Below are 22,325 nucleotides of genomic sequence, written 5' to 3' on the forward strand. Positions count from 1 at the left end.
TCCAAACTGGCACGTAGCCACACAGCAGGGGAAGCAGCCAGCCCCACGGATACCTGTGCCGGGCACTACCCCTCAGGAAGCTAATTAGAGAGCTCCAGTTGTCTGTCTCTTAGCAGCAATTAAGAATCCAGCTCCTTTTAGTGACTCAGCAGACCAGGTTGGTTGTACAGAAATGCCTTTTCTTGGGGAGAGAGTTCACGCTGCAGCACAGCTTGGCTGGAGCAGGGCTGCTGCCTGCCCGTGAGCAAGCGCTGCCAGGCACTGGGGCACAGCTCTGCCCTTTGGCTTGAAAGGAAACTGCTACGGTGTGGAAGGCAGGAAAGCAAATAATTTGGATGACAGATGATATTGCTGGAGTTAGAGGTGGTGCCAATAACAATTAAATCCACCGGAGCAACTGGTCTGGCCCAGCTGCCCCTGGCACAGGCAGCGTCCTGCGGGCACAGGGAAGCTGGCAGCCCGGAGGCTTCCACTGGCTTGTCCTTCTTCCCTGTTCACTATCCGCTCTGCACGTCACTTATCAGAGCAGCACTCGGGCTGACGCTGGGGTGTGTGACTCACACAGAGAAACATCGTGTCCAGAACAACGGGCCCATTGTGCGGGGCCCTCAGATGCTCCATGCCAGTCAGCATTGCTAGAGTATATTTCTTACTCAAGTAGTAAAGGCATCTGTTTCCGGGCTACCTGGGGTGTAATTAAGATGAAAGCAGATTGATGGAACATATATTTAGGAACAGTCTGGAAAGCTGCATTTCTGAAGCATCTTGTTTTGTCTCTTTTTTTCTTTTTTTTTTTTTTTTTAAAAAAGGCATTATTCCACTTAATACTGTCCTGGCAGGTATTTCTGCATATCTGCTTACAAAGGGCCTCGCCAACAGGTCCCCGCAGTTGGTAACTGACACCAAAGCTTTAAAGCCCCCAGTATCAGAACTGGTTTCAATGTCAGAAGCTGGCCCAAACAGTAGCTTGTGAACTCAGTAATGTGGGCGCAACATTGTATTACCCCGTTCACCGTCCCTTTGTCACAGGGTGCAGGGACAAGGCAGGGTTAGTGCACCCAGAGCATGGAGTGGCTCTCTTCAATGAAGTGCAAAGGTGGTTTTTTGGCACCCATCCCAGCCCTGAATGGAGCAGCACAGTCCCCTGGCTACCCCATGGCCAGACATGGGGGCTGTGCTCTCCCCTGTCACCCCTTGGTGTTAGGGTGACCCCCAGGGTGACACCCCCAGCAGCAGCTGGGAGCTGCTGTGTCCCAGTGACCTTTGCAGAGAGGGACACTCTCCACAGCGTTATGCTGTGCTCTTGTCAGGACCCAGCTCAGTACATCTCCCTCCAGCTTCGTTAGAAACGACTGCCAGGAGCTAAAGGATGTGCTGATTGGAATAGCACTTTAAATGTTAAAAGCCATCAGAAGATCCCTGCTGTAATTGCCTTGCTGTCTTCCTGGCTGAGCTCTAATGTGTATCCGTGGCTGCTCTCGGCTATCAGGAGCCTTGCTTCCCGTATCCCTCTTGCCTCTCCTGCTGTCAGCGCTCTGATCGTCCTTTCTTGGATTTTTAGATTACTACAACTTTCCCCAAGGATCCAGTCTACACTTTTTCTATTTCTCAAAATCCATTCCCCATCGAGAACCGCGATGTGCTGGGAGAAACTCAGGTAAGGAGTGATTCATACAAAGCTGTGTTTAATACAGATAGGTCGTCCGTCTCCCTTGTGCTTACTAATATCTGCAAAGGGATGGCTGCTGTTGTGCCCTTAAATCACCCCTTCGCAGTTCAGTCCAGTGCTTGCCAAACACCTTCCTGCGTGGGGCAGTGTCTGCATGCCGATGAGGCGGCTGGAAGCCTTGCTCCCTGCTGCTCAGTGATGGGGACCAGGGCTCCTCGCTCTGTGCCAGGGCTGGCGCCTCCCAGACAGCACTGAAGAGGTCAGGGGGCTCCAGCCCCATGGTGACAGGATGGGACCCACTTCTCCCTGCAGACAGGAGAGGAACTAGGGTCTGTTGCTCTAGCTCAGACAGCACTGACTTCTTCCCTGGATGGATTTTTAAAACACAGAGACTATTTACTGCAAGAGGCCCATAGCGTTGAGCAGAGGCAGCTGCTGGACAGCTCGAGGCGCTCGTTGGGTGTTGCCAGTGCACAGAAGGCTTGAGTTGCTTTAAAGCAGCAACAGCTTGTTTCTCTGAGGAGGCCGTGCCAAAGATGTCAAAAGCTTCCTCCAAAAGTCATCACAAGAGAAGGGTCGCTGCCTGTTGTGGCTCTGTTGGCAGAGCAGGAAAGGTCAGCTGTTCAAAGACAGTTTTGGTCCTCATTTCTGACGATGCCCTGGGTTCAAGGGCAGAGAAGAAGAGCAAGTTGGGGAAGAAGAGTCTGCTTTTGTCCTCATCTGTCTCTTTTCCTGAGGGACTGACCCTTGAGTTGAGCTGACTGGCCTCTGCTCAGCATCTCCTGTGTCCAGGAGCAGTTCTCTGTGCACTGGGGCTGTTCAGGTGTTCGGCTAGGAGAGCTAGTATGGATCCAAAGATCCTTTTCTCTGGAAGTTGTAAGCTTCTACTTGATCAGCCAGCCTGGGATCTGATTTCGGGAGGGTCTCTGCACATTGCAGCCAATGCCCAAAAGAGACAGGAATGTTACAGTGCCTGTTAGTGGATCCAAATAGGAAAATAAAGTTACCACGTGGGGGAAGTGACTTCTCTTTATTATTGTGTCTCTCTCTAGGACTTCCACAGCTTGGCCACGTACCTGTCCCAAAATACTTCCTCCGTTTTCCTAGACATCATTTCTGATTTCCATCTGCTCCTCTTCCTGGTCACGAACGAGGTCATGCCTCTGCGGGTATGTAATGGGGAGGAAAGAGTTATGTCAGCATCGCCATCCCCAGGGCTCCCCCAAGCTCCTTGTGGGGTGTCATGTGTGTGGAGGACACTGACCCAGCCTGCCGCCCCTGGGCACGTTCCCCAGCTGGGTGCCTCTTCCAGGCTGAGCTGGCGGCAGAGGGTTTAAAAGTGAAACCAAAGCCCCCAAATAGACCAAGAGCTCTCCACGCACGCTCTGAGCAGTGAGGGGGTGGTGGTTGTTAGCATGGTTGCAGACCGGACAGAGCCAACTTGGCTATGGCTCTGAGAGCTGGAAACATTTTAAAAAATATCTCAGAATCAGAAATTCCTGTTGTAGCGATAACAAGATCAGAGCCCCCAAATCTCAGTGAGGCCAGCGACTTCCTGGCTGTGCAGCTCTGCCTCTCTTGGCCAGGCACCGGGAGCTTGGCGGCTGCCCAGGCCCCTGGTTCACATCTGCACCGCCGGACCTTCCCGGCGCAAGCAGCACGCCAGCGAAAAGGGCCATGTGTTTGCCAGAGGCTTCGAGTGCGCCGAGGACTGCGCATGTGCAGGGCAGCCAGGCTGACCCTGGGCAGCTGGAGATCAGGCCAGGGGCTGCATGTGTGGCCGGAGCTGGGCGCCGGTGTGCTCCGGCACGGTGGGTTTGCACCCATGGGAGTCAGGCTCCGCCTGCAGCGCCAGCACGCTCTCCCGCACAGGGTGGTGCAGTGGTCGGCTGCAGCCTGGTTAGGTGATAACCTCCTCCGTGCAGAGGAAAAGGAAGCGTTTGTTTTTAGGGGTATGTCTGAATGTGGGGAGCAGAAGGGATAAACTGCATCTTGCTCCCTGCTGGTGAACGTCACTGGTGCAACCCAAAGGGGCAGAAGCTCAGACTCGCAGCTCTGCCTTGCTGTGGCTGGTGGAGGAGGGCAGGGTGGCACTTCCCTGGTCACAGCTCCAGCCTGGGTGCCAGAGGAGCATCCAGCGCTGATTTCCCCTCTTATGGCTTCCAGGACAGCATCAGCTTGTTGCTGGAAGCTGTGAGGACCAAGAATGAGGAGCTCGCACAGACGTGGAAAAAATCAGAGCAGTGGGCCACCATTGAGCAGCTCTGCAGTAAGAAAGGGGGTCCTTCTGGGAGGGGGGTCCCTTGTCCCTCAGGCCAGGGCTGGGCCAAGGTGGCTGGTGGCTGGTGGCTGCACAGTGCTGCTCTTAAGCTGCCATGGAGGTCATGGGAGGCTCCAGCAAGACGAAAGCTTGCTTGGTCCTGAGTGGTCCCCGCTGCACTGAGCAGGGAGTGGGGCTGAGCTTTGGGGGCTGCAGCATGGGATCTGCAGCACTCAGCTGTGGGGTGCTGAGATCCACTGCCACCTTGGAGCCTCCACAGGGTGCCGGCCTCAGGGGTGAAGGCAGCATCTCACAGGGACCCTACTCCCTGGGCTGGGACATGAAATTTGCATTTGCTGCCTGGTCCCCGTGCTTCCCCCCTGCTCTGACTGGGCTCTTTCTCTCGCAGGCACAGTCGGTGTCCAGATCTCAGGACTACAGGAGTATGGTGCCATGGGTGGCTCGACGCACGCCGTGTCGGCAGCCATGTGGGCCTGCCAGCACTGCACCTTCATGAACCAGCCGGGCACGGACCACTGCGAGATGTGCAGCCTGCCCCGGACCTAGCCACGCCAGCGCGGCGGCAGACTCCAATACAGAGCAAACCCTTGAGCAGCAGGAGTGGTGCTTCTCCCTTCCCCATCCTTCTTTCCGCTTCCCACCATCGGGCCACCCCAGGGTGCAGAGCCAGGCAGGGGGTGGCTCCAGCCCTCCCCAGTTACTCCTCATTCCCTTTCAGGGGCAGCCCTATAGTTGCAGAAGGAATTGGGTGCCCTGGCTTTATCTGATGCTGGCCCCAGCCTGGGAAAACAATGCTTAACCTCAGCCTTTGCCCAGTGGGGCCGGGCTGGTCCCCCTGCTGCCCCCAGCTGCTGTCCTAACCTAATCCTGGGACAGCGCTTGGGGGCTCGGGGGGACTGTGGTCAGCCAGGGCACCCCTCTCCCTACTTGCCTGCCTGCCCAAAGTAGCCTCACGGCATAGCAGAGGTGACAGGGAGGCTTTGGCACCTCGCTGCCCACAGCTTTGCTCCCCTTTCCCTGCCCACGTGGGTCGCTGCTGCCAGCTTTGGGTGCCCAGGTATTGACAGCCTTCGCACTAAACAGCCCGGGCAGACCGAGCAGATGACTGTTAACAGCTCTGGGCCAGACGGCGGCTCTGCCAGGCTGGGCCCCGGCGTGCTGGCAGCACTCCCGTAGCAGGACAGGCCCCCCTTGGCACTGGGCAAGCGGTGGGCATGTGCCAGCTCCGGGCTTGGCACCACTCCCAGGGTGCCGAGCCATGCTCGCTCCCTCTCGTGCAGCAGAGATGCTTCAGTGCCTGGCTATGTGTGCTGAGGCTGGCATGCCCTAGTCCTGGCCATCCGCTGTGGGGGCTGCGGGAAGGGTGTCATGTTCCTCCGTGTGCCGTGTCACCCCACAGAGCGCGGTTTGGCTCACGAGGAATGTGCGAGGTACCCTGAGCAGCAGCTCATCCCCTCCTTTGGCATGATGCTGTGCAGAGGGAGCTGCATAACTCGGGCACCCACCTCGCCTCCCATGTGCCCTGGCTCGGCAAGGGAGCTGGCCCCTGCAGCTGGCGCCTTCCCCCATGCCCACATCCCTCCCGAGCGTGTCCTCCACAGTGCAGGGCTGGAGCTGGGGCTCAGGCTGCGCTCCTGCCACTCTATCTCCCCTTTAGACCCTGACTGGGGGCTGCCCTGTGCCAGGGAGGTGGGGAGAGGGCAGGCAGATGCTTGCACTTCCCTGGGAGCTCAGCCCTCCTCTTGCAGGGCCTCTGCCCTGTCCTGGAGACCCCCCTGCCCTGTTGCTGCAGGTTCAGGCCTTAGTTAAATCTGCAGGACACTGATTCCAGCACTGCCCTGTGCCCTTCTCATCAGAGGGAGGTGTGAGGCCCATCCTGTGCCAGGACAGCATTGCCCCTGCCTTCTCCAGCCAGGCAGCAGGGCAGGCAGCATAGCAGGGACCCCCGGTGCCTGACAGCCTCCCCCCCGCCCCGCTGCTGTCGGCAAGTGCCTGCCTGGGCTCTGCCGAAGGCTTCGTCCTGACGGCGTTAGCGGAGTGGCCACCCAGTGCTGCCACAGGGCTTATGGGCTGCGGTTTGCTTTTCCCCGCGGTTTGTTCATGTTTGGGGTTGCAGCAGTGTGCAGGGCCTGGACTGGACTGACCTGGGTGCAGGGTCTTGCGAGTAATGTTGAATAAAAGCACCTAAAATGAGAGCCAGCGCCATGCCTCCTGCGCTCTGTTACCTGTGCGGGGGCCGGGCCAAGACCCTCTGCTCTCCCCACGGGACACTGCACCCCATCACCAGGCACTTGACGTCCCGTCCCCTGCCCACGGCTATGCTGTGGTCAGACAGTCTGTTTGCAATCAGCGCCGGGGCCGCGTGCTGCCGGGCCCCACGCCAGACCAGCGCGTTGAAAAGGGAAGGCAGGAGCCACGCAGAGCCAGAGTCGGGGGAGCCAAGCCCGGCAAGCGGCTGCCTCGTCCGTGCCGGCCCGGGACCTCAGCGCAGGTAGGAGGCATAAATGACTCCGATGGCATCAGGCCCCGCGTGCCCAGCCTGGCCCTCGGGGAGGTGACACCCTGCGACCACCTGTCCCTGGGGTCCCTGTCCCGGGGCCGTTGGGGATGCAGTGCCCCAGTTCCCTCCTGCCTGTGGCTAGGAGCTGGCTGGGACCCTTCTCACGGTGCTCTACCCTGGCAGCACCATGTCACGGCTTCTCCCCCTCCTGCTCCTCGCAGCTCTGGGCTGCGCTGCCAAGGTGAAGCAGCGGCCAGCGACATGGGACGACAGAGCAGACGGTAACCCCACACCGCTCGGGACTCCCTCCCTGTCAGGCAGGGGCTGCTGGTGCTTGGGTACAGGCAGGGCCAGGGCTTCCCTGCCAGATCCCTGCCTGACAGCAGGCAGCTGTCCCCAGCTGTGGGGCTGGAGGGACACTGGGGCAGGGGTCCAGCCTGCAACCAGGCTCCTGGGGCCACTCGGGGTCCTGCCCAGGCCAGCCTGTCCCCTCCGGTCCCCACAGCCGAGAGGCCGCCGGCGAAGGGCTGCGCCAACCTGACCGTGGTTCTGGACAACTGGAAGTTCGCCATCACCTCCCAGATGAGGAACCTGCTGATGTTCGACCACCAGAATGTGCTGCCCGACTACGGGAGGTGAGGGGGCCGCGGGAGCAGGCGATGCCCCGCTGGGGGGAGGTTGGCGGGGGTCCCGCGCCCTCACCCCGCTCCTCCGGGCAGGATCCGGTCGCTGTCGGGGGCCCTGGACGATCTGTACCGGGATTTCAGCGCCCTGAAGGAGCAGCTGGGGCGGCTGTCAGCGCGCTTCGCCGAGGTGGAGGCCTTCGTGGACCAGCTGAGCCGGACCCACGGCCCCGGGGCCCCCCCGCGCCGCCGGGGGCTGCCCCAGCCCGCCCGCAGCCCCCCCGACACCCCGCCCCGCGCCCCGGCGCACGGAGGGGGCACGGCACGGCGGGCACCGGCTTGAGGGGCCTCTGCAAAGCAGCGAGGGTCGTGTCCGCCCCCACGGGGAGGGACACGGGGGGGGGGGAAGAGGGCGGCCGTGGGTTGGGGTCAGGCCCGGCTGAGGGGCAGGCGTCTGCCCTCCGCTCGCCATCAATAAAGCCGCTACCGCCAACACCGCCTCGCTCCTCTCTGCGCCCCCGCCACGGCAGCCGCGGGGTGTCCTCACCCTCCAACCGGTACCGGAGAACACCATCCCTCCGCCCCATGCCCGGCCCATAGCGGCTTTACGGCCTGTCGCAAACTCCCCGCCCATTGCGGCGGCCGCCGCGCAGCCGTAAAGCGGAGCCGCCCGCGCCCCCCGCCCGGTACTGGCAGCCCCGCCGGCAAGGGACGGGGGGGGCACTGAGGTGGGGAGGGGGCGGGCTGGGCGTGTGGGGCTGAGGCCGGGGGTCTGGGGTGGGGAGTGGCGGGGATGGGGTTGATGCCTGGTGAGGGGGATGGGGCTCGGGTGGGGAGGTTTGGGCCTGTGGCGGGGGGAGGGGTCCGTGGGGCTGCACGGGGACTTGGGGGGGGGGGCGTGGGCGCCGGGTCCTGCACGTCTGGAGCTGTCAGTGGTTGGGGGGGATCCGGGCCCTTCCTGCACCCCAGGGTGTTGCAGGGGGAACCTACCCCCTCTCCCCTCGGTGCCCGCCCCAGCGTGGGCGCCCCCCCCCCCGGCGCTGATCCCCGTCCCCCCACCCCCAGGCTGGCACCGCCGCCCTCCCGGCACCATGGCGCACGTGGGCCATCGGGTGGACTACCTGGCCGGCTTCTGCTGCCCGGTGGGAGGGCTGGTGGCGGGCAAGCCCCGGGTGCTGTGCCACGAGAACGAGATCTACCTCTCCAACGGCAGCGAGTTCGTCTACGTCTATGACCAGGAGGGGAAGGTGCTGAAGGTGAGTGGCCTGGCAGGGCGGGGGGGCTTCATCCCACATCCCCCCCATGCTGGGAGGGTGCTCTGGGGCTGGTGTCCCAGGAAAAGGGTGAAGGTTGTGGGGACACCAGTCATGTCACCCGGTCTGGGGCTGGAATCCTTCCTGGGGTCCCTCCGTGGGGGTCCCCATCCACAAACAAACTTCAGGAGCAGCACCAGAGCCCCTTACCTGGCTCCAAGGCCCCTTTTGGGGGCGGGGGGTGCTGCCGTCTGGCCCTTCTCCTGAACTTGCGAGGCAAACATTTAATTAAACTAGAAAGGTGCTTTTTTTTTTTTCCCTCCCTGAGCGAAGTGACATCTCTTTCATTTCTCACCTACAAAGGGTTTTCGCTATTGTCTTTGCTGTGACTAACAGCAGTCGTCGTGTTGAGTTATACACAGCTTCTTTCTTTAACTTGTTCTTATTATCATTTCTAAGAAAGCCATCGCTGTAATATCAGGGTTTGCCTCCTACACTGCGCTCCTTCTCAGGAAAGTAGATCATGTACCGGCTTTCTGATCGCTGTTTTCCTTCCCCTCAGGGCGCGGGAGTGACAGGCTGCCTCCTTACCCGCAGCCCCTCTCCCGACCCCCTACCGGCTCTTCACCGAGGGTGGCTGCCCCAGCCCAGGAAGGCCCAGCTGGGTCCATGAGCCATGCGCTGCCCTGATAGATTTATTCCTGGAAATTGCTTATAATCTGCATTTACAGGAAATAACTGCTTTAATTTGGGGTTGCCCAGGAAGGAGCATTGCCCAGTGAGCGGTTTCTTTCTTCCCCCACGCGGGTGCGGGTGAGCAGGGCTCTGCCTGGGCCAGCAGCGTGGCCACTGTAGCTCCCTCTGCACTCATGCCTGCTGCAAGCGGCCCTGTCCTTGCCGCCTGCCTGTGAGTACCATAGGAAGGTGACATTTCTTTCTGCTTTTCCACCCAGGCTGTGTACCGGTGCCCTGACCAGGTGTGGCACGTGGAGCTGCTGCCTCAGCCCCGGCAGCTTTACATCCTCTGTGCCCACAGCGGCATTTACTGCATCTCCCTGGACCAGCAGAGCAGGTGAGCTGGCTGTCGCCCCCAGGGACACAAGCCTGGCCTTGGCCAGCCCTGTGCTATCAGCCAGAGTCCCTGGGCTGCATCTTGGGGCTGGGGTGGCATGTTGGTCCTTGGCCAGCCCCTGGCTTCTGCCACTGCCCTCTCCCCGCCTGTCCTCCCGCAGGCATGGGAAGCGTTACGTGGTTTGAAGCTCTGGCTCTCTTCAGATCGTCGCTCTTGCAGCAGACGCTAAAAGCTGTGCTGCAGGGAGCTTGTTTCTGAGGGCCAGGGTAAGAGGCGGCCAAGGGAAGTGCTGGCTTCGCCCCACGGCTTGGCTGAGAGCTCTTCCCTGTTTGCTTGAAGGTTAATGGAGCAGACGGATGGCGACGGCCAAGAAAGCAATTGCCCTTCCGGCGTCTTCCCTGTGGAGTCAGACGCCTGCATCTTCCCAGACTCCAGCCTGTGCATGTTTACTCTGTTAAACACCTTCGTCATCACCTTGTCCCAGGCTCACAGCAAATGGTGGATGAAACTGCACGAGCTTCCACGCCCTGAGCAGGAGAGTCCCCAGTACCGGCAGGTCAGCGAGGTGGGCTTCTGCCCTGGCCCCCAGCCTGGGAGTGAGGGGGATGAGGGGGACGGCCCACCCTCCCGCTTCCTGCCCGTCCTGTGCTGTGCGTCCTCCCCCGGCACCGTGGGGTCAGGGGAGGGGCTGTGGTGCTCGGGGGGCTTCGTGCTGGAAGAGCCCCTCTTCAGCCTGCTCTTTGGGATTGACGCTGCCATGCTGGAGTCTCCTATGATCCTCTGCGGCTTCCCAGATGGACAGCTCTGCTCTGTGCCACTGAAAGCCCTCAGCTCTTCACCACCTGTTGACGGCTGCCATGATGTTTCAAACCAAGACCCCCCTGTGAAGATCCTCCATCATTTGGAAGAGCCCATAGTCTTCATTGGGGCCTTGAGAACGGAGCGGAGGGCAGCAGAGGATGCCGAGGACGAGCAGCTCTTTGGAGACACTGGCTGTGACTGCGTGGTGGCCGTGGGCCACTACGGGAAGATGGTGGCTGTCAAGGCAGATCAGAGGGAGGAGGCGACGGTACCGGAGCTCAGGGAGTACTACTTGCGTGGGCCCATTCTCTGCGCCGCCTGTGGCAGCGGCAGCCGAATGTATTACAGCACACACTCGGACATCTCTGCTGTCGACCTCGACTGGGTCGGCGATTCCTCTGACCCCGAGGACGCGGAGAGCTGCACCGGCGTCCTGCCTCCCGTCCTGTCTCCGGCCAGTTTAAGTATCTGTAGCGTTGTGGCTCTTTCCTTGTCTTCTCGGGCATCAGAAGGTACTGCCGGCAGTGGGGCGTGCGCTGGGTCTTGGGGTGGAGCAGGGCAGGATAGCTGCCTATTCCGGCCTGTACGTCTCCACCCCTCCTTACAGTCCAGATTGGGCTCCGTCCTCCATCAGTTCTTGTTGACTCCCCTCGTTTTTGTAAGTCGTTTCTGTCGAGCATGCTGACTCGGGCTGAACACGAGGCGTGCTCGCAGCTCCGGCTCTTCCCTGCCCGCTCATGGTTCCTCTTTGCTCGGCGTCGCAGGAAGCAGCCGGTCCGCTCAGGTTTCCATGGGATGCTCGCAGCAGCGCTCCCTGTCCCCTTGTGCTCCTCGCACAGAGGACAGCCTGCGGCGAGCCCCAAGCGAGCTGGGGTGAGGCTCACTCCAGAAAGCGGGGTTCAGGCATGCTGCTGTCGGGACCGAGGGCTCCTGTACGGCTGCTCGGAGCCTGCACGCGGTGCGCTTTCCAGCCCCACAGCTTGGGTGCCAACCTCCCGGCTCCAGCGAGGGCAGCACGCGGTGCCTGACCACAGCCGGGGCACAGAGCAAGGTGTGGTGCTTGCCCTTGGCAGTGGAGGAAAGGAGTAGAGGGCCTAGACTGGGGGAAAGTATTCTGTAGCCGTAACCGAGTCTCTTGCACAGGAAGCACAAGGAGCAAACGGGGCTAGAACAGGCAGATGAGCGAGGAGAGGCTCCTGGGGCACCCAGGTGAGGGCAAGGCAGGCAGCCCTGCCTGTGCCTGGCCCTGCTCGCTGCCCACAGAGCTGCATGCATCTCGCTGCCAGGGACCCTGCATGGCAGCACTGGCTCCCGGGGTGCTGCAGAACCCCCCGGTGCCTCCCCCAGCTGCTGCTGGCCTTGGCTTGGGGGCAGCCAGCTCTGGGAAACATGGCTGGGGCAGCAGGGCTGTCAGCAATTAGGAGCCGTGGGGGCAGGGCAGGCAGAAGGGGGACATTTCCCTCTGTGGGATGGCCCCTTCTCAGGGAGCTGCGTGCAAGGTGGGTGTGCTGTCATGGTCTGTGTCCTGTCTCCGTCATACCCCTCTGCAGACAGAGGCAGAATCTCCATCTCCTGCTATTTTGGGGCAGGCAGTCCCGTCCTGCGCTCCCCTGTCCCCCTGCATCCACCCTCCAGCCATCGGGGAAGCCCTGGCTGCCTTCCCAGCCACCCCCCTGCTGCTGCTTGTTGCCTGACCTGCCCCCGTCTCTGACCGCAGGTGAATCGGAGCTGCTGGCCTTGTCTGCCAAAGGCCGCCTCATGACCTGCGACTTATGCAGCCCTGAGGACACTGACGTGGAGCTGACGCCTGCTGAGGTCGGCCGGAGGATTAAGGAGCTGCTGTCTGGGATAGGCAACACCTCGGAGAGGTAAAGGGCAGGGCTGCTCGGCGCCGCGTGCTCACGCTCTTACTCTGCAAGCTGCTGGGTTTGTGGGCACCGAGCTGGGTTTTTGTGCATTGGCCATGAGGTCTCTGGCAGCAACCGCTCCAACGTTTACCTTTGCAGAGTGCAGGAGCCTGGCTGGGAAGCCCGCTCGACCTTGATAGGATAAAAATAGTGTTTAAGGGCAGCCCTGCCGGCTCCGGCGCTGCGGGCGGGCTGGTGTTTACAGCCTCGGTGGCAGAAGGTGGGAGAGGCAGGGTGCCAGGCACTCCCAGACACCCTGCCGTGCTTGCCAAGTCTGTGGTAACAGGCAGGGCAGGCACGTGCCTCTGGCCTCCACAGCCGTCTGCGTGTCGGGAGGGGACGTAGACGAGTTCCCCTCTCTTTGCAGGGTGATCCCTGGCGTCTGGCTGGCCGGAGCTGCTTCCCAAGCTCAGCTCAGCTGATGGGGGCTTGTGGGCAGGGCGGCCCTGCAGGCAGCGTGGATCCTGGCTGCCTTGGAGAGGGAGCTGGGGAGTTCCTAGGGTGGCTCAGGGTGCCAGGCTCGTGCCAGGGGATGCTGGGCTCGTCTGCTGCGGTGGCACAGCGCCCTTCATGCAGCAGCCTTTGGTGCTGGCCTCTGCCACGCCTCCATCACTGACCTGGCGTCCTGGCTGCCATCCCTCCTGCTATTTCAGTGCCAACACTTTATCCTTGCAGAGTTTCCTTCCTGAAGAAGGCGGTGGACCAGAAGAACCGAGCCCTGGCCAGCCTGAACCAGGTGATGAACGTGAGTGCGGCTTTGCTGTCCAGCCAAGAAGGCCAGAAGCCCATTGCTTGCACTGTCACTGCCAACTGGAGCTGCCTCCTGCTCCAAGATACCATCACCATCTCCTGTCTGCTGGAGAACTGCAGCGAGTACAGCCTGGAGGAGGGCTGGACCCTCTGTGTTCAGCTTCTGGCCAGCCCCTGTGCCTTAGAGGAGGAGTCTGTGGATTCGGCCACCACCTTCACCTTCCCCATCGACCAGCTCCTCCCCGGGAACAAGAGGGAGCTGACACTGCCCCTCGGCTCCGCTGCAGACACCAAGCTGGATCTGCCTCTGACCATCTCCTGTGCCCTCTACTACAGTTTACGGGATATTTTGGGCAGCGGCTCTGAATCCTCCGAGGCCCTGGATGACTTCCTGCCAGACGACTCACCCATCCTCTCCCCGGACAGAGAGGGGATCTGCCTGCCCCTGAGCGAATGCACCATTGACATGCTCCAGTGCCTCCGTTTCGAGAGCACCACCCCCGAGCCAGATTCCTCCCCGCCAGTGGCTGCCCCCCCTGCCCCCCCAGACCCTGTGGAGACCTTCCTCAAAGTATCCCAGGAGCAGACTGAACCCAAGGGGGTGAAAGCCAGCGAGCTGCCACACACCCCAGGAGAGGGAAACCTGCCCCCCTCGGCAGCGTCCATCAGGGTGTCCTCGGAGCTGCTGAAAAATGCACTGAATACCTCTGGCTCAGGTGGGTCCCTAGAGAGGAGTATCCCGGGAGCTCCTGGAGTATCTCCGAGAGGTGTGTGCATCCCAGCTTGTGGCCACCTCAGGAGAGGCCAGGATGGCACTGTCACAGCTCGTGCGTGCAGGCTGGGACGGTCACCAGACCCTTCCTTGGGCAAGGAGGGCTGCGTGACCCCATGCAGTCACCAACCCCGGCATTTGCTCATGGGCCGGCCTGTGAACGCAATGGCAGTTGCATGACCGAGCTCGGCTTGTCTCAGCAGGGAGGGGAATGGCCCCAGCGCCAGCCCTGGCCTCGCAGGGGCTGCACCAGGCACACACCGCTCCGTCCTGTGCCGCTCTGGCCTGAGCAGGGCTGCTGAGCCACAGGGATGGTGTTCATCAGCGTAACAAGCTCTGCTTTCTCTCCTTTCATCCCCAGATGTCCCACTGAGCTGTGCCACGCTGCGCTGGCTGCTGGCTGAGAACACTGGGGCCGAGGCGCTGAGCAGCAGGGAGGTGGCATCAGTGCGCGGTGCAGCACCGGATGGAGGCGAGGTGCAGCTGCTCATCCGAGAGGCAAGGAATGGGTTAGCCCCACAGGGAAACTTCCCATGCCCCCATCCCACAGAGCTGGCTCCATCCCACAGCCCCTCACTTGTGCCAGGGAGCTGGGTGCTGTGTGGAGCCTGCTGGCTGCCCACGCTGTGGGGCTGGGACTTGTGTGCTGGGCTGGACAGGCTGCGTTGCTGATCCCCCTTCTCCCAGCCTGGGACTTCCCACTGGCTGTAGCTGCTTTCCTCCCTCTCTGGGTGGGTATGTGTCCCCCAGATGTTCTCATTTCCCTGCTGCCGCTATGTCCCTGTGCAGCAGGCTGGCCTTGTGAAGGCAAAGGCAGATGCCCCCTCCCCTCCCAGCATCCCTTTGCTGATCCACAGGATCCTCGTGGGCCCTTTCCCACTGCCTTTCCACTGGAGCAGTGTGGTTCCTGCTCCTGCCCAACTCTTGCCCAGCCCCACTGAGATGCAATAACCTCGGACATTCACTGTGCCCCAACCTGGCGTTGGGCTTGGCTGCAGGAAGGAATGGGCTTTCCCTGCTGCTTTGTCGGGCTGCGCTTTGCTGGCTCTGCAAAGTGAGAGAAGAATGTGGCTGGATTCGGGGTGTATATCTGATCTGCAGCTCGTCCCCCTTTAAATGCAAAAAATCCTCTTCTAAGCGCAAAGGAAAAATACTAAAATTGCTGCCGAGCTCTCCCGCCACAGCTAGCTGACCCCGTGCCGAGGGGCCCAGCCGCCTGTGCTGGCAGTGACCTGGCTCGGGTTGAGTCACGCTTCAGAGCACTAATATCGCCGATGTGATTAGTGATGGCGTTAATTCTCCTTGGGCTAAGCCTGACAAATTAAATCCGCTGGGGTGGCAGCTTGCATCTCATCAGGGAACGGGCATCCGCTCACCCCCAGCAGCACTGGGTGAGACCGGCAGCCGCTCTCCTGGCAGCGGTACCCACCTCTGCTGCCACTCCAGGCCGGGGTTAGGGGAACAGGTGAGAGCTCTCCTGGGCCTGATGGCCACCAGGGCTGGGCCATGGGCAAATGCCCCTCAGAGGGGCTGGGTGAGGGGTCAGAGGCACCTGCCTGGGCTGGCAGTGCCTCTGCTGCATTTGCCTGCACCAGGCTGGAGAGCAAATGGGTTGGAGGAGTAGGGGCAGGGGAGGAGGGCCTCCTGGGGAGCCCGGCGCCCACGGGGAGTTGTCCTGGGGCTGCCCTTGTCCCCATCGTGCGGGTGATGATTTCAGTGAGGATGTGTTTGCTGTCGCAGGTGGCCATGAACGACCTCAGTCCAGCGGGCCCCATCCAGGCCGTGGAGATCCTGATGGAGAGCCCGTCCCTGGCCGACATGTGCAGGATGCACCATGCCGTCATCCGGCGTATCCAGGTATGCTCGGCCGCTGCCGCAGGGCTCTGCCGCTGGCCCCAGCAGACATGGTCCTGGGGGACAGCAGGGATCCTAAGGAAGCCAGAACCCCGAGGCTAAAGCCTGGGGGTGCAGCCGGGCACTCTGGGAGGGTTTCTCTGGCACCACCGTGTGGCAGACAACCCTGCATGGCCTGGCCTCTGGCAGGGCTGGGGAGGGGGATCATCACAGACCCAAGTCCCAGCCTTGGCTCTGGGCATTTGGGCTGTGGAGCTGTGGGAAGTGCCCGCTGTCTGCCCCAGGAACACGCCCTGGTCAGTTTGGCAGCTAAATGGAGCAGGGCCCCTGCGGCGCGTGGGGGCTGGCAGCCTTCCCGGAGGTGCTTCGGCGCCGGCAAGCACAGTGCCAGGCCTGGGGAGAGCAGGCCAGTGCGGCTGCCAGGTGGAGACCTGCCCCCTGCCTGGAGTTGCAGTCGGGGCTCCCCGGGGCTGGGTGCTGCCACAGCCGGCTCTCCCAGCATCCTCCCCAGCAGAGCTCTCCGCTCCCCGCAGGCGCTGGTGCTGGAGCAGGCAGCACAGGGCTCGGGGCCCCCCGACCTCCGCATGCAGTACCTGCGCCAGATCCAGGCCAACCACGAGGTGAGCCGCAAGCCCACGCTAGGGGGCAACGGGTGCCCACCATGCCCTGGTCCCCTCCCCATGGGGTGCACGCCATTGGGACCCCCCGCTGCAGCCCCGAGCCGAGGCGCATCACTCAACCTCCATCTCCCTTGTGCAGATGCTGCTGAAGGAAGCGCAGACCCTGCGAGACCGGCTGCCCCTTGGCGAGGATGGAGCTGCGTTGGCAGAGAAACTCCTGCACATCTACAGGCAGCTACGCAACCCCAGCCTTGTTCTCCTGTGAGCAGGGGGCTGGCCAGCGTGTCCCGGGGGCCCCGAGCCCTGCTGGCCGGGGTGGGTGTCTGCCGGGCCAGCGGCGGGGAGAGACCCCCACCGGAGGAGGAGCGGGCCCGGGTGGGTGGGCTGGCGGCGAGGGCAGGGAGGCCGCGGCGATGGTCCGGGTGGGGGGTGTGTGTGTGTGCGTGTTTCGTGGTCGTGTTGTCGGCAGCACCGGAGGGTTGCGGGGCTCCGGCGGTGTCTCCCCAAGAGCCGCCCGGCGGTAGAGCAGGGGCTTCTGGGCTGGCCCGGCCCGGCCCTGCCGCCCCCCGCCCCAGCCTGGCCATGCCGGCGGGCAGCCCCCGGGGTTGTGCTGTCTTGTAGATCGTTCTAGCCGTGGTAGTTTAGTGCTCTCCCGGTGGCCACCACGCCGTGCCAGCTGTGGGCTGTGCCCCCGTGCCGCCTTGCCTTTCAGGATCAGGACAAACAGGGTGCTGTGCCAGGGTGCCCAGCGGGCACCCGCCCGGGGGAGCCCCATTTTTCTGCTGGGCAGGGGAGGGGGTTTTCCGCTCCCCCGTTGTTTCTATAAATGATCTTGTATTTCTGTGGTGGTGCAGCGTGTTTTGGCCCAGTCCTTCCCCGCACTGCTCCAGTGTCTGTAAATCTGTCGTCTGCCATGAAAACGATCGTGCCGCTCAGCGAGTGCCCGTCTCTTTTCCTTTCCATCTCCCAGCAGGGCCCTACCAGCTCCCTGGGGGGCTGCCAGTGCCACCCCCACAGCCCACTGCCAGGCTGCAGCTCCCTCCTGCTCCCCCAGCCTGGCAGAGGGTCCATGAGCATCCCAGCCCCTCCAAGCTCTGGCTCCCTGCACAGCCCCTCAGGATCCTGCCCACAGCAGGTTTGCTTTGCCGAGCCCCAATCCCCAGCTGCCTGAGTGGCACCCCCAGCCCCTGCATCCTAGAGCTGTGGTGGAGCCGGGATGCCCAGGGAGGATCAGCCCTTTCCTGGGTGTGGGGGCTTCCACAGGGCAGCCCTTGGGTTACAGGCCCCAGGCTGGGCAGGGGGAGGGGGATGTGGGGGGATCCTGGCACTTCACCTGAGCACCCCTCGGGTGCTGTGAGAGGCGAAGGAAGACGAGGCGCTGCCCCTGTGTGATCCAAACTGACTTTAATGCCAAGAGTCGCAGGGGGTTGGGGGACAGCTGCCGTGGATGGTGCCACCTCCGGCTCCACCACCATCCTCTGCCTGTGGGGAGCTGGTGCCCCTGGCCAGCCCGGGAGTGGGGCGGGCTGGGGGACACCACAGTGGAGGGCTGGTGCCAGGTGGGTCAGTACTCCCAGAGCGTGGCTCGCAGCACGGACTCGCTGTCGGCACGCAGGGTGCCAGCCGGGTCCCCGCGTAGGTACCGGCCATTCTTCCCTTTGATGGCGACGCGTCCCCGCTCCCGGAACTCGAAGAAAAAATCCTCAGAGAGCTCCCCATCGCTGCATACTGACCCACTGCTCGCCACGTACCAGAACTTGCCCCCCTGGCCTGCAGAGAGTCCCCAGGGGCCATCAGCAGGGTCTGGCTGGACCACTGGCAGCCCTCCAGCCCTGGTAGCTCCCCACTCATCACCCACCTCGGATCTGGTAGGCGCCGTCGCTGAAGCTGATGTGGAAGACATCGTAGACAGAGCGGTTGGAGTCGAGCAGGTTCGAGCCACGGTGGTAGCAGACGAAGCCATGCTCACCCCGCAGCACCAGCATCGGGCGGTTGATCAGCTTCAGGGTGAATTCCTCATCCTCCCCTGCGTGGGAGCCTGGCCCTGAGCACCCTGGGGTGGGGGGCAAGGCCGGGATCCCCCCACTCACCCCTGGCACTTACCCACGGCATCGCTAACAGCTGCCAGCTGCCCATTCCTCTTAGTGCAGACGTACCGGCCGTTGCTGGCACGCAGGGCCACCCGCCGCCCGCGCCACTCGATGTCGAACATGGTGTTGGCAGCGCTGGCGGCAGAGGATGAGTGTGAGCCGGGGCAGCCTACCCCCCACCCCAGGCCCCCTTCCCTGGCCCCCCCCCGAGCCCCACGGCATGGCCGCACTCACACTTCAGTGGCCACGGCCTGGATGCCCCCGTGGGCCACAAGGGTCCAGTAGCTGCCGGTGTTGGTGTGCAGGCTGCATTTGTTGGTGTCGCGGTCGATCTGGAGCTGGAAGGTCTCATGGTTTAGCTCCTCGTCCTGGTTTGCCGAGACGTTGACGCCTGCAGGCGGGAGCAGCCGTCGGCTCTGGCCACGTGTGCTGAGGAGCCGCGGCTGCGCTCTCCCTCCCCCGGTCCCTCCCCAGCAGTGGTAAATCCTCCTGCGAACAATCACGCTAATTGGGCTGGTTAATCTGATTGCCACTGCATCCATCTGGTTAGCGCTGCGGCGCACAAACCCCCTATTTATAGCCTGCCCACCACCGTCACCTGGCCCTAAGCCGCTTGGCACAGGGGCAGGTGGGTTCCTGGTGTCCGCGGGGACGCTGGGGCAGCCGGGGGCACGGCACAGCCACCGCTTCCCAGATGAGCAGGGCCCCGCGGGGACCCCCGTGGGCTCTGCAGGCTGTGCTCCCATCCCACAGACCATGCCCAGCTCCCTGCTGTGGGGTCTGGCTGTGGGCATGGCTCTGCCCAGCCCCTCCTGCCTGCCCTGGGCTGCCAGGCTGAGCCCCACGCCAGGGGAGCATGCACACAGAGCTGTGTGTGTAAATGCACACGCGTACCCCCACGGCTGCACGGAGCCCTGCACACGCATGACACTGCAAAGACCCCCACGCGTGCCCATGGTGCTGAGCTTTACATGTATGTGCATGCGTGCAGCACTGCAGAGCCGTGCACATGCAAACACACTGTGCTGGAAGAGCCCTGTGCACGTTGTCCGTGCACAAACATATGTGAGCTCAACACACAAATGCATGCACCTACAGGTACTGTATAGAGCCCTGCTCACGCACAACCCTGTGCACACCCACAGAGCCCTGCACATGCACCCGTGCACACCCACGGAGCCCTGCACATGCACCCGCCTGTGCACACCCACGGAACCCTGCACGTGCACCGGCCTGTGCACACGCACAGAGCCCTGCACATGCACACACACGCACCCCTAGGCACACCCACAGAGCCCCGCATGCACACACACCCCTGTGCACACCCATGGAGCCCTGCATGCATGCACACGCACACACGCACGCATGCACACACACACCCACGGAGCCCCGCACAGCCCCACTGCTGCTCCCGCCCTGGCCCCACTGGCCACAGTGTTGCTGTTACTGTAGGGTCTCCTCCCGTGGTGGGGGTCCCAGGGGTGCTCCTGTGGAACCCTTCACGGCTGTGGGTGCTTTCAGCTGAACCAGTCCCCCGGGATCCCCTTGGGGCAGCCAGGGCTCCCGAGGCGGGCAGGGAGCAGGCAGCGGGGTGCAGGCAGCCCTTACCCTGCCGTATGGAGACATATCTGCCGTTGGCCGCAGTGAAGACCACCTGGGGGTGGCTCTCCTCCAGGTCGAAGAGTTCGTCTTTGCCCGGCTTGGAGCTGCGGCCGGACTTGAGGGTGCCGGTGGGCCCTGTGGGTGCCAGGTATTTGCCATCGCAGTCTTTGAAAGCCAACTTGCCCGCCTTGAACTCAAGGGTGTAGCCAGTGCCAGCGCCGGGCTCGGACACCAGCGTGCCATCGCAGCGCAGGTATCGCTCGTCGGCGGTGCGCAGGCTGTACTTCTTGTCCTGGAAGCAGAGGGTGATGAGGGCGTCCACCCCCCACGGGAGGTTGCTGTCGGTGGCGATTTCATCCTCGTGGGCGCTGAGATGGGCGTAGCGGCGGCGGCTGACACTCAGCAGGTTGGCCTGGGGGTGCATGGCCAAGTGCACGGTCCAGAGCTCGCCCTCCGTCACGCTGGGGGCAAAGCAGGAGAGCCGATCCTCCCGACCCCCGAAGAAACGCCGGTGCGGGGCCGACTGCAGCGCCCAGCGCCCGTCCGACTGGGTGATGATGCTGAAGCGTTCATCCCGGCCCGGCTGTTCAGCCTCGCACCGCACCTTCCCGTCCTTGTCGGCACCCAGGTACCGGCCCAGGTGACTCTTGAGGAAGACGACGGAGCTGTCGGCTTCATCCTGCTCCAGCGTCCAGATCTGCTTGCGCTTCAGGCTGGGCGCCGAGGCGTTCACCTTGTAGCCAAAACTCTCCGCTGTCAAGTACCGGCTCTCGCAGTTGATCAGCCCAAACTGGATCTTCAGGACCTGGTGGATCCCATTCGTTGGCATCTTCTGCTGGCGTGGGGTGGCCCCCGGGGGGCCGGCAGGGGCTCCCCGGCCCTGCCGAGCCCAGGCGTCACGGCGGGGCCGGCCGGCTGTGCCCACGGGGACGTCTGCACTGCCCCGGCGCCGCTGCCGCACTGGCCCCACAGGGTGGCTCGGCACGGCTCGGCACAGCGGGGGGGTGCCAGGGGTGGGCCGGGGGCCACAGCCCGTTTAATTAGCCACAGGTAGGATTACAAAGTCTGGCCAGATTGCAGCAGGCACCAGAGTAGCCGTAACCTACAGCAGGGCTTTCTCTGAGACCCCGGGCGAGGAGGGACCGCAGCAGCCCCCGGACGGCTCCTTGGGTTGCACAGCTGCGCTGTCGCCCTCCGCCACCACGGCCCCGGCTCTTGCCCGTCCCGCTGCGGAGCCACGGGTGGAAAACTTGGGTGGGAACCTGATCCAGGCACGGGCCGGTGTATCCGTTCCCAGCAGGCTAAGGTTACCGGCCCCTCTGATTCAGCAGCAGGTCACCTCCAGCGGCGCCACCTCCCAGCCAGCCCCTAAGCGCCTTACCAATTAGCCAGGCATTTTGATTAGTTTAAACCTTTTATCCTACTTTGGGGCCCCTGGCCTCCATCTGTCCTGTGGCCCCAAATCCCTCCTGCAGCTGTGGATCGGGGTCATGGCTGCCCACCCACCCACCCCGGCCCAGTGGGGCAATGGCTGGGATCCCCCAGCACCTGGGGTGAGGGGGCCTCAGTTCCACAGGGCTGAGACCGCCTAAAGCTCATGACAGCAGTATGTCTGCGCTGCCTTGGGAGGGGACAAGAGGGGACATGGGTGCAGAGGACCCCTGGTTGGGGCAAGGACAGCCACAGGGATGCCTGGCCTCAGCCGCGCTCCACCACAGGGACCTGGGGACGGGCAGGGACGGGCTCTGTCCGTGCTGGCACAAGGCCCTGCCACTGCCTGCGCCCCAAAGCCCTCGGACACCCAGTGCCAGCTCTGCACCGGTGACCAGCCATGCACCGGTGATGCTGCTGTGCCGCAGCGAAGCCCCGGCCGTGATGGCTCCTGCTGCCGCCTTGCCCCCAGCCCCGCAGCTCCGGTGTCAGCGCAGCACCCAGTTATTGTTCCCGAAAATAGGTCCTGGGGATTGGTTGCCTCATGACTTTTTCATGGCCGGGCTCTCTCTTACCGCGCCAGGGGGGTGCTGCGGCCCCCCAGCCACAGCGATACCCGAGCCGTGGCACGGTGTAACTGACCCCTGCGGAAACGGATACAGGTCAGCTTTCAGGCTGGGGAGGGGGGCGGATAAGTGGGTCAGGGTCCAGCAGGGACTGGGGGGGTCCAGGGAGCTGGGGTGGGCTGAGGGGGATGTGGGCTCCCCGGGGCCTGGCAGGACACCAGTGCCGACTCCTGGCTGGTGCACACCGGCACCTGCCTGGCAGGGGAGCTGGGAGCTGTATTTATACAAGCCGGCCCCGCCGTGTCCCCCCGGCAGGGGTCAGGTTCCCATCGGGGGGGGGCCCGCCTGGGCCCTGCCCACAGCCACAGCCTGTCCCTGCGTCCCCCAGGCTTAGGGACAGCCAGACCCCTCTCCGCTCTGCCTCCCAGCCCCACTCCCCGATGGGGTAGCTTCTGAGACCCGACATGCTTGTGACAGCCCCCTCCTGCCTGGGTATCACGGGGGGCCGGGGTGGGTGACCCCACCCTGGTTTCC

At 63.1% G+C, this 22,325-nt stretch overlaps 4 protein-coding genes across 7 annotated transcripts in view; 3 read left to right on the plus strand and 1 right to left on the minus strand.

The window, feature by feature from the left end:
• NPLOC4 (NPL4 homolog, ubiquitin recognition factor) overlaps positions 1 to 6,150 on the plus strand; it is a 30,759-nt gene extending 24,609 nt beyond the window's left edge. The window contains exons 14-17 of the mRNA XM_064467303.1: positions 1,562 to 1,657; positions 2,722 to 2,838; positions 3,836 to 3,938; positions 4,339 to 6,150. Of these exons, the coding sequence (XP_064323373.1) occupies positions 1,562 to 1,657; positions 2,722 to 2,838; positions 3,836 to 3,938; positions 4,339 to 4,496 (474 nt within the window). The 3' untranslated portion in view covers positions 4,497 to 6,150. The remainder of the gene's footprint in view (positions 1 to 1,561; positions 1,658 to 2,721; positions 2,839 to 3,835; positions 3,939 to 4,338) is intronic.
• LOC135315989 (uncharacterized) lies at positions 6,140 to 7,553 on the plus strand. 3 transcript variants are annotated; one of them, XM_064467304.1, is made up of 4 exons: positions 6,140 to 6,441; positions 6,634 to 6,731; positions 6,956 to 7,085; positions 7,170 to 7,553. In XM_064467304.1, exons 1-4 carry the CDS (start codon positions 6,140 to 6,142, stop codon positions 7,414 to 7,416), a joined length of 777 nt encoding a protein of 258 aa, XP_064323374.1. In that variant the 3' UTR covers positions 7,417 to 7,553. The 3 variants fall into 3 exon arrangements, with proteins under 3 accessions (XP_064323374.1, XP_064323375.1, XP_064323376.1); XM_064467305.1 differs by having other exon boundaries at positions 7,218 to 7,553; XM_064467306.1 differs by having other exon boundaries at positions 6,314 to 6,441; positions 6,593 to 6,731.
• Positions 7,554 to 7,675: 122 nt separating this feature from the next.
• FAAP100 (FA core complex associated protein 100) lies at positions 7,676 to 17,037 on the plus strand. Of its 2 annotated transcripts, none has more exons than XM_064467301.1 (10): positions 7,676 to 7,759; positions 8,139 to 8,329; positions 9,280 to 9,398; positions 9,738 to 10,711; positions 11,917 to 12,067; positions 12,782 to 13,572; positions 13,990 to 14,126; positions 15,369 to 15,485; positions 16,016 to 16,102; positions 16,242 to 17,037. In XM_064467301.1, exons 2-10 carry the CDS (start codon positions 8,165 to 8,167, stop codon positions 16,365 to 16,367), a joined length of 2,667 nt encoding a protein of 888 aa, XP_064323371.1. In that variant the 5' UTR covers positions 7,676 to 7,759; positions 8,139 to 8,164; the 3' UTR covers positions 16,368 to 17,037. The 2 variants fall into 2 exon arrangements, with proteins under 2 accessions (XP_064323371.1, XP_064323372.1); XM_064467302.1 differs by having other exon boundaries at positions 7,713 to 7,801.
• A 462-nt stretch (positions 17,038 to 17,499) lies between these two features.
• Positions 17,500 to 21,278, minus strand: FSCN2 (fascin actin-bundling protein 2, retinal). Its single transcript, XM_064466842.1, has 5 exons — positions 19,801 to 21,278; positions 18,427 to 18,583; positions 18,206 to 18,327; positions 17,961 to 18,128; positions 17,500 to 17,872 (listed from the first exon to the last, which is right to left on the minus strand). Exons 1-5 carry the CDS (start codon positions 20,621 to 20,623, stop codon positions 17,667 to 17,669), a joined length of 1,476 nt encoding a protein of 491 aa, XP_064322912.1. The 5' UTR covers positions 20,624 to 21,278; the 3' UTR covers positions 17,500 to 17,666.
• Between the last annotated feature and the right edge of the window lie 1,047 nt (positions 21,279 to 22,325).

This window comes from Phalacrocorax carbo, chromosome 16 (genome assembly GCF_963921805.1).
Source record: "Phalacrocorax carbo chromosome 16, bPhaCar2.1, whole genome shotgun sequence".
Classification (NCBI taxonomy): domain Eukaryota; kingdom Metazoa; phylum Chordata; class Aves; order Suliformes; family Phalacrocoracidae; genus Phalacrocorax; species Phalacrocorax carbo.

What these genes read in the sequence shown, in the direction of transcription:
- LOC135315989 (XM_064467304.1), top strand. Translation starts at nt 6,140, where the DNA reads ATGAGAGCCAGCGCCATGCCTCCTGCGCTCTGTTACCTGTGCGGGGGC. An exon ending in GGCCCGGGACCTCAGCGCAG is followed by an intron (nt 6,442 to 6,633) that starts GTAGGAGGCATA and finishes CTACCCTGGCAG; the next exon opens with CACCATGTCACGGCTTCTCC. An exon ending in GTGCTGCCCGACTACGGGAG is followed by an intron (nt 7,086 to 7,169) that starts GTGAGGGGGCCG and finishes TCCTCCGGGCAG; the next exon opens with GATCCGGTCGCTGTCGGGGG.
- FAAP100 (XM_064467301.1), top strand. Translation starts at nt 8,165, where the DNA reads ATGGCGCACGTGGGCCATCGGGTGGACTACCTGGCCGGCTTCTGCTGC. An exon ending in GTCTTCTCGGGCATCAGAAG is followed by an intron (nt 10,712 to 11,916) that starts GTACTGCCGGCA and finishes CTCTGACCGCAG; the next exon opens with GTGAATCGGAGCTGCTGGCC. An exon ending in TGCAGCTGCTCATCCGAGAG is followed by an intron (nt 14,127 to 15,368) that starts GCAAGGAATGGG and finishes TTGCTGTCGCAG; the next exon opens with GTGGCCATGAACGACCTCAG.
- FSCN2 (XM_064466842.1), bottom strand. Translation starts at nt 20,623, where the DNA reads ATGCCAACGAATGGGATCCACCAGGTCCTGAAGATCCAGTTTGGGCTG. An exon ending in AGCTGTTAGCGATGCCGTGG is followed by an intron (nt 18,129 to 18,205) that starts GTAAGTGCCAGG and finishes GCTCCCACGCAG; the next exon opens with GGGAGGATGAGGAATTCACC. An exon ending in CGGCGCCTACCAGATCCGAG is followed by an intron (nt 17,873 to 17,960) that starts GTGGGTGATGAG and finishes GACTCTCTGCAG; the next exon opens with GCCAGGGGGGCAAGTTCTGG.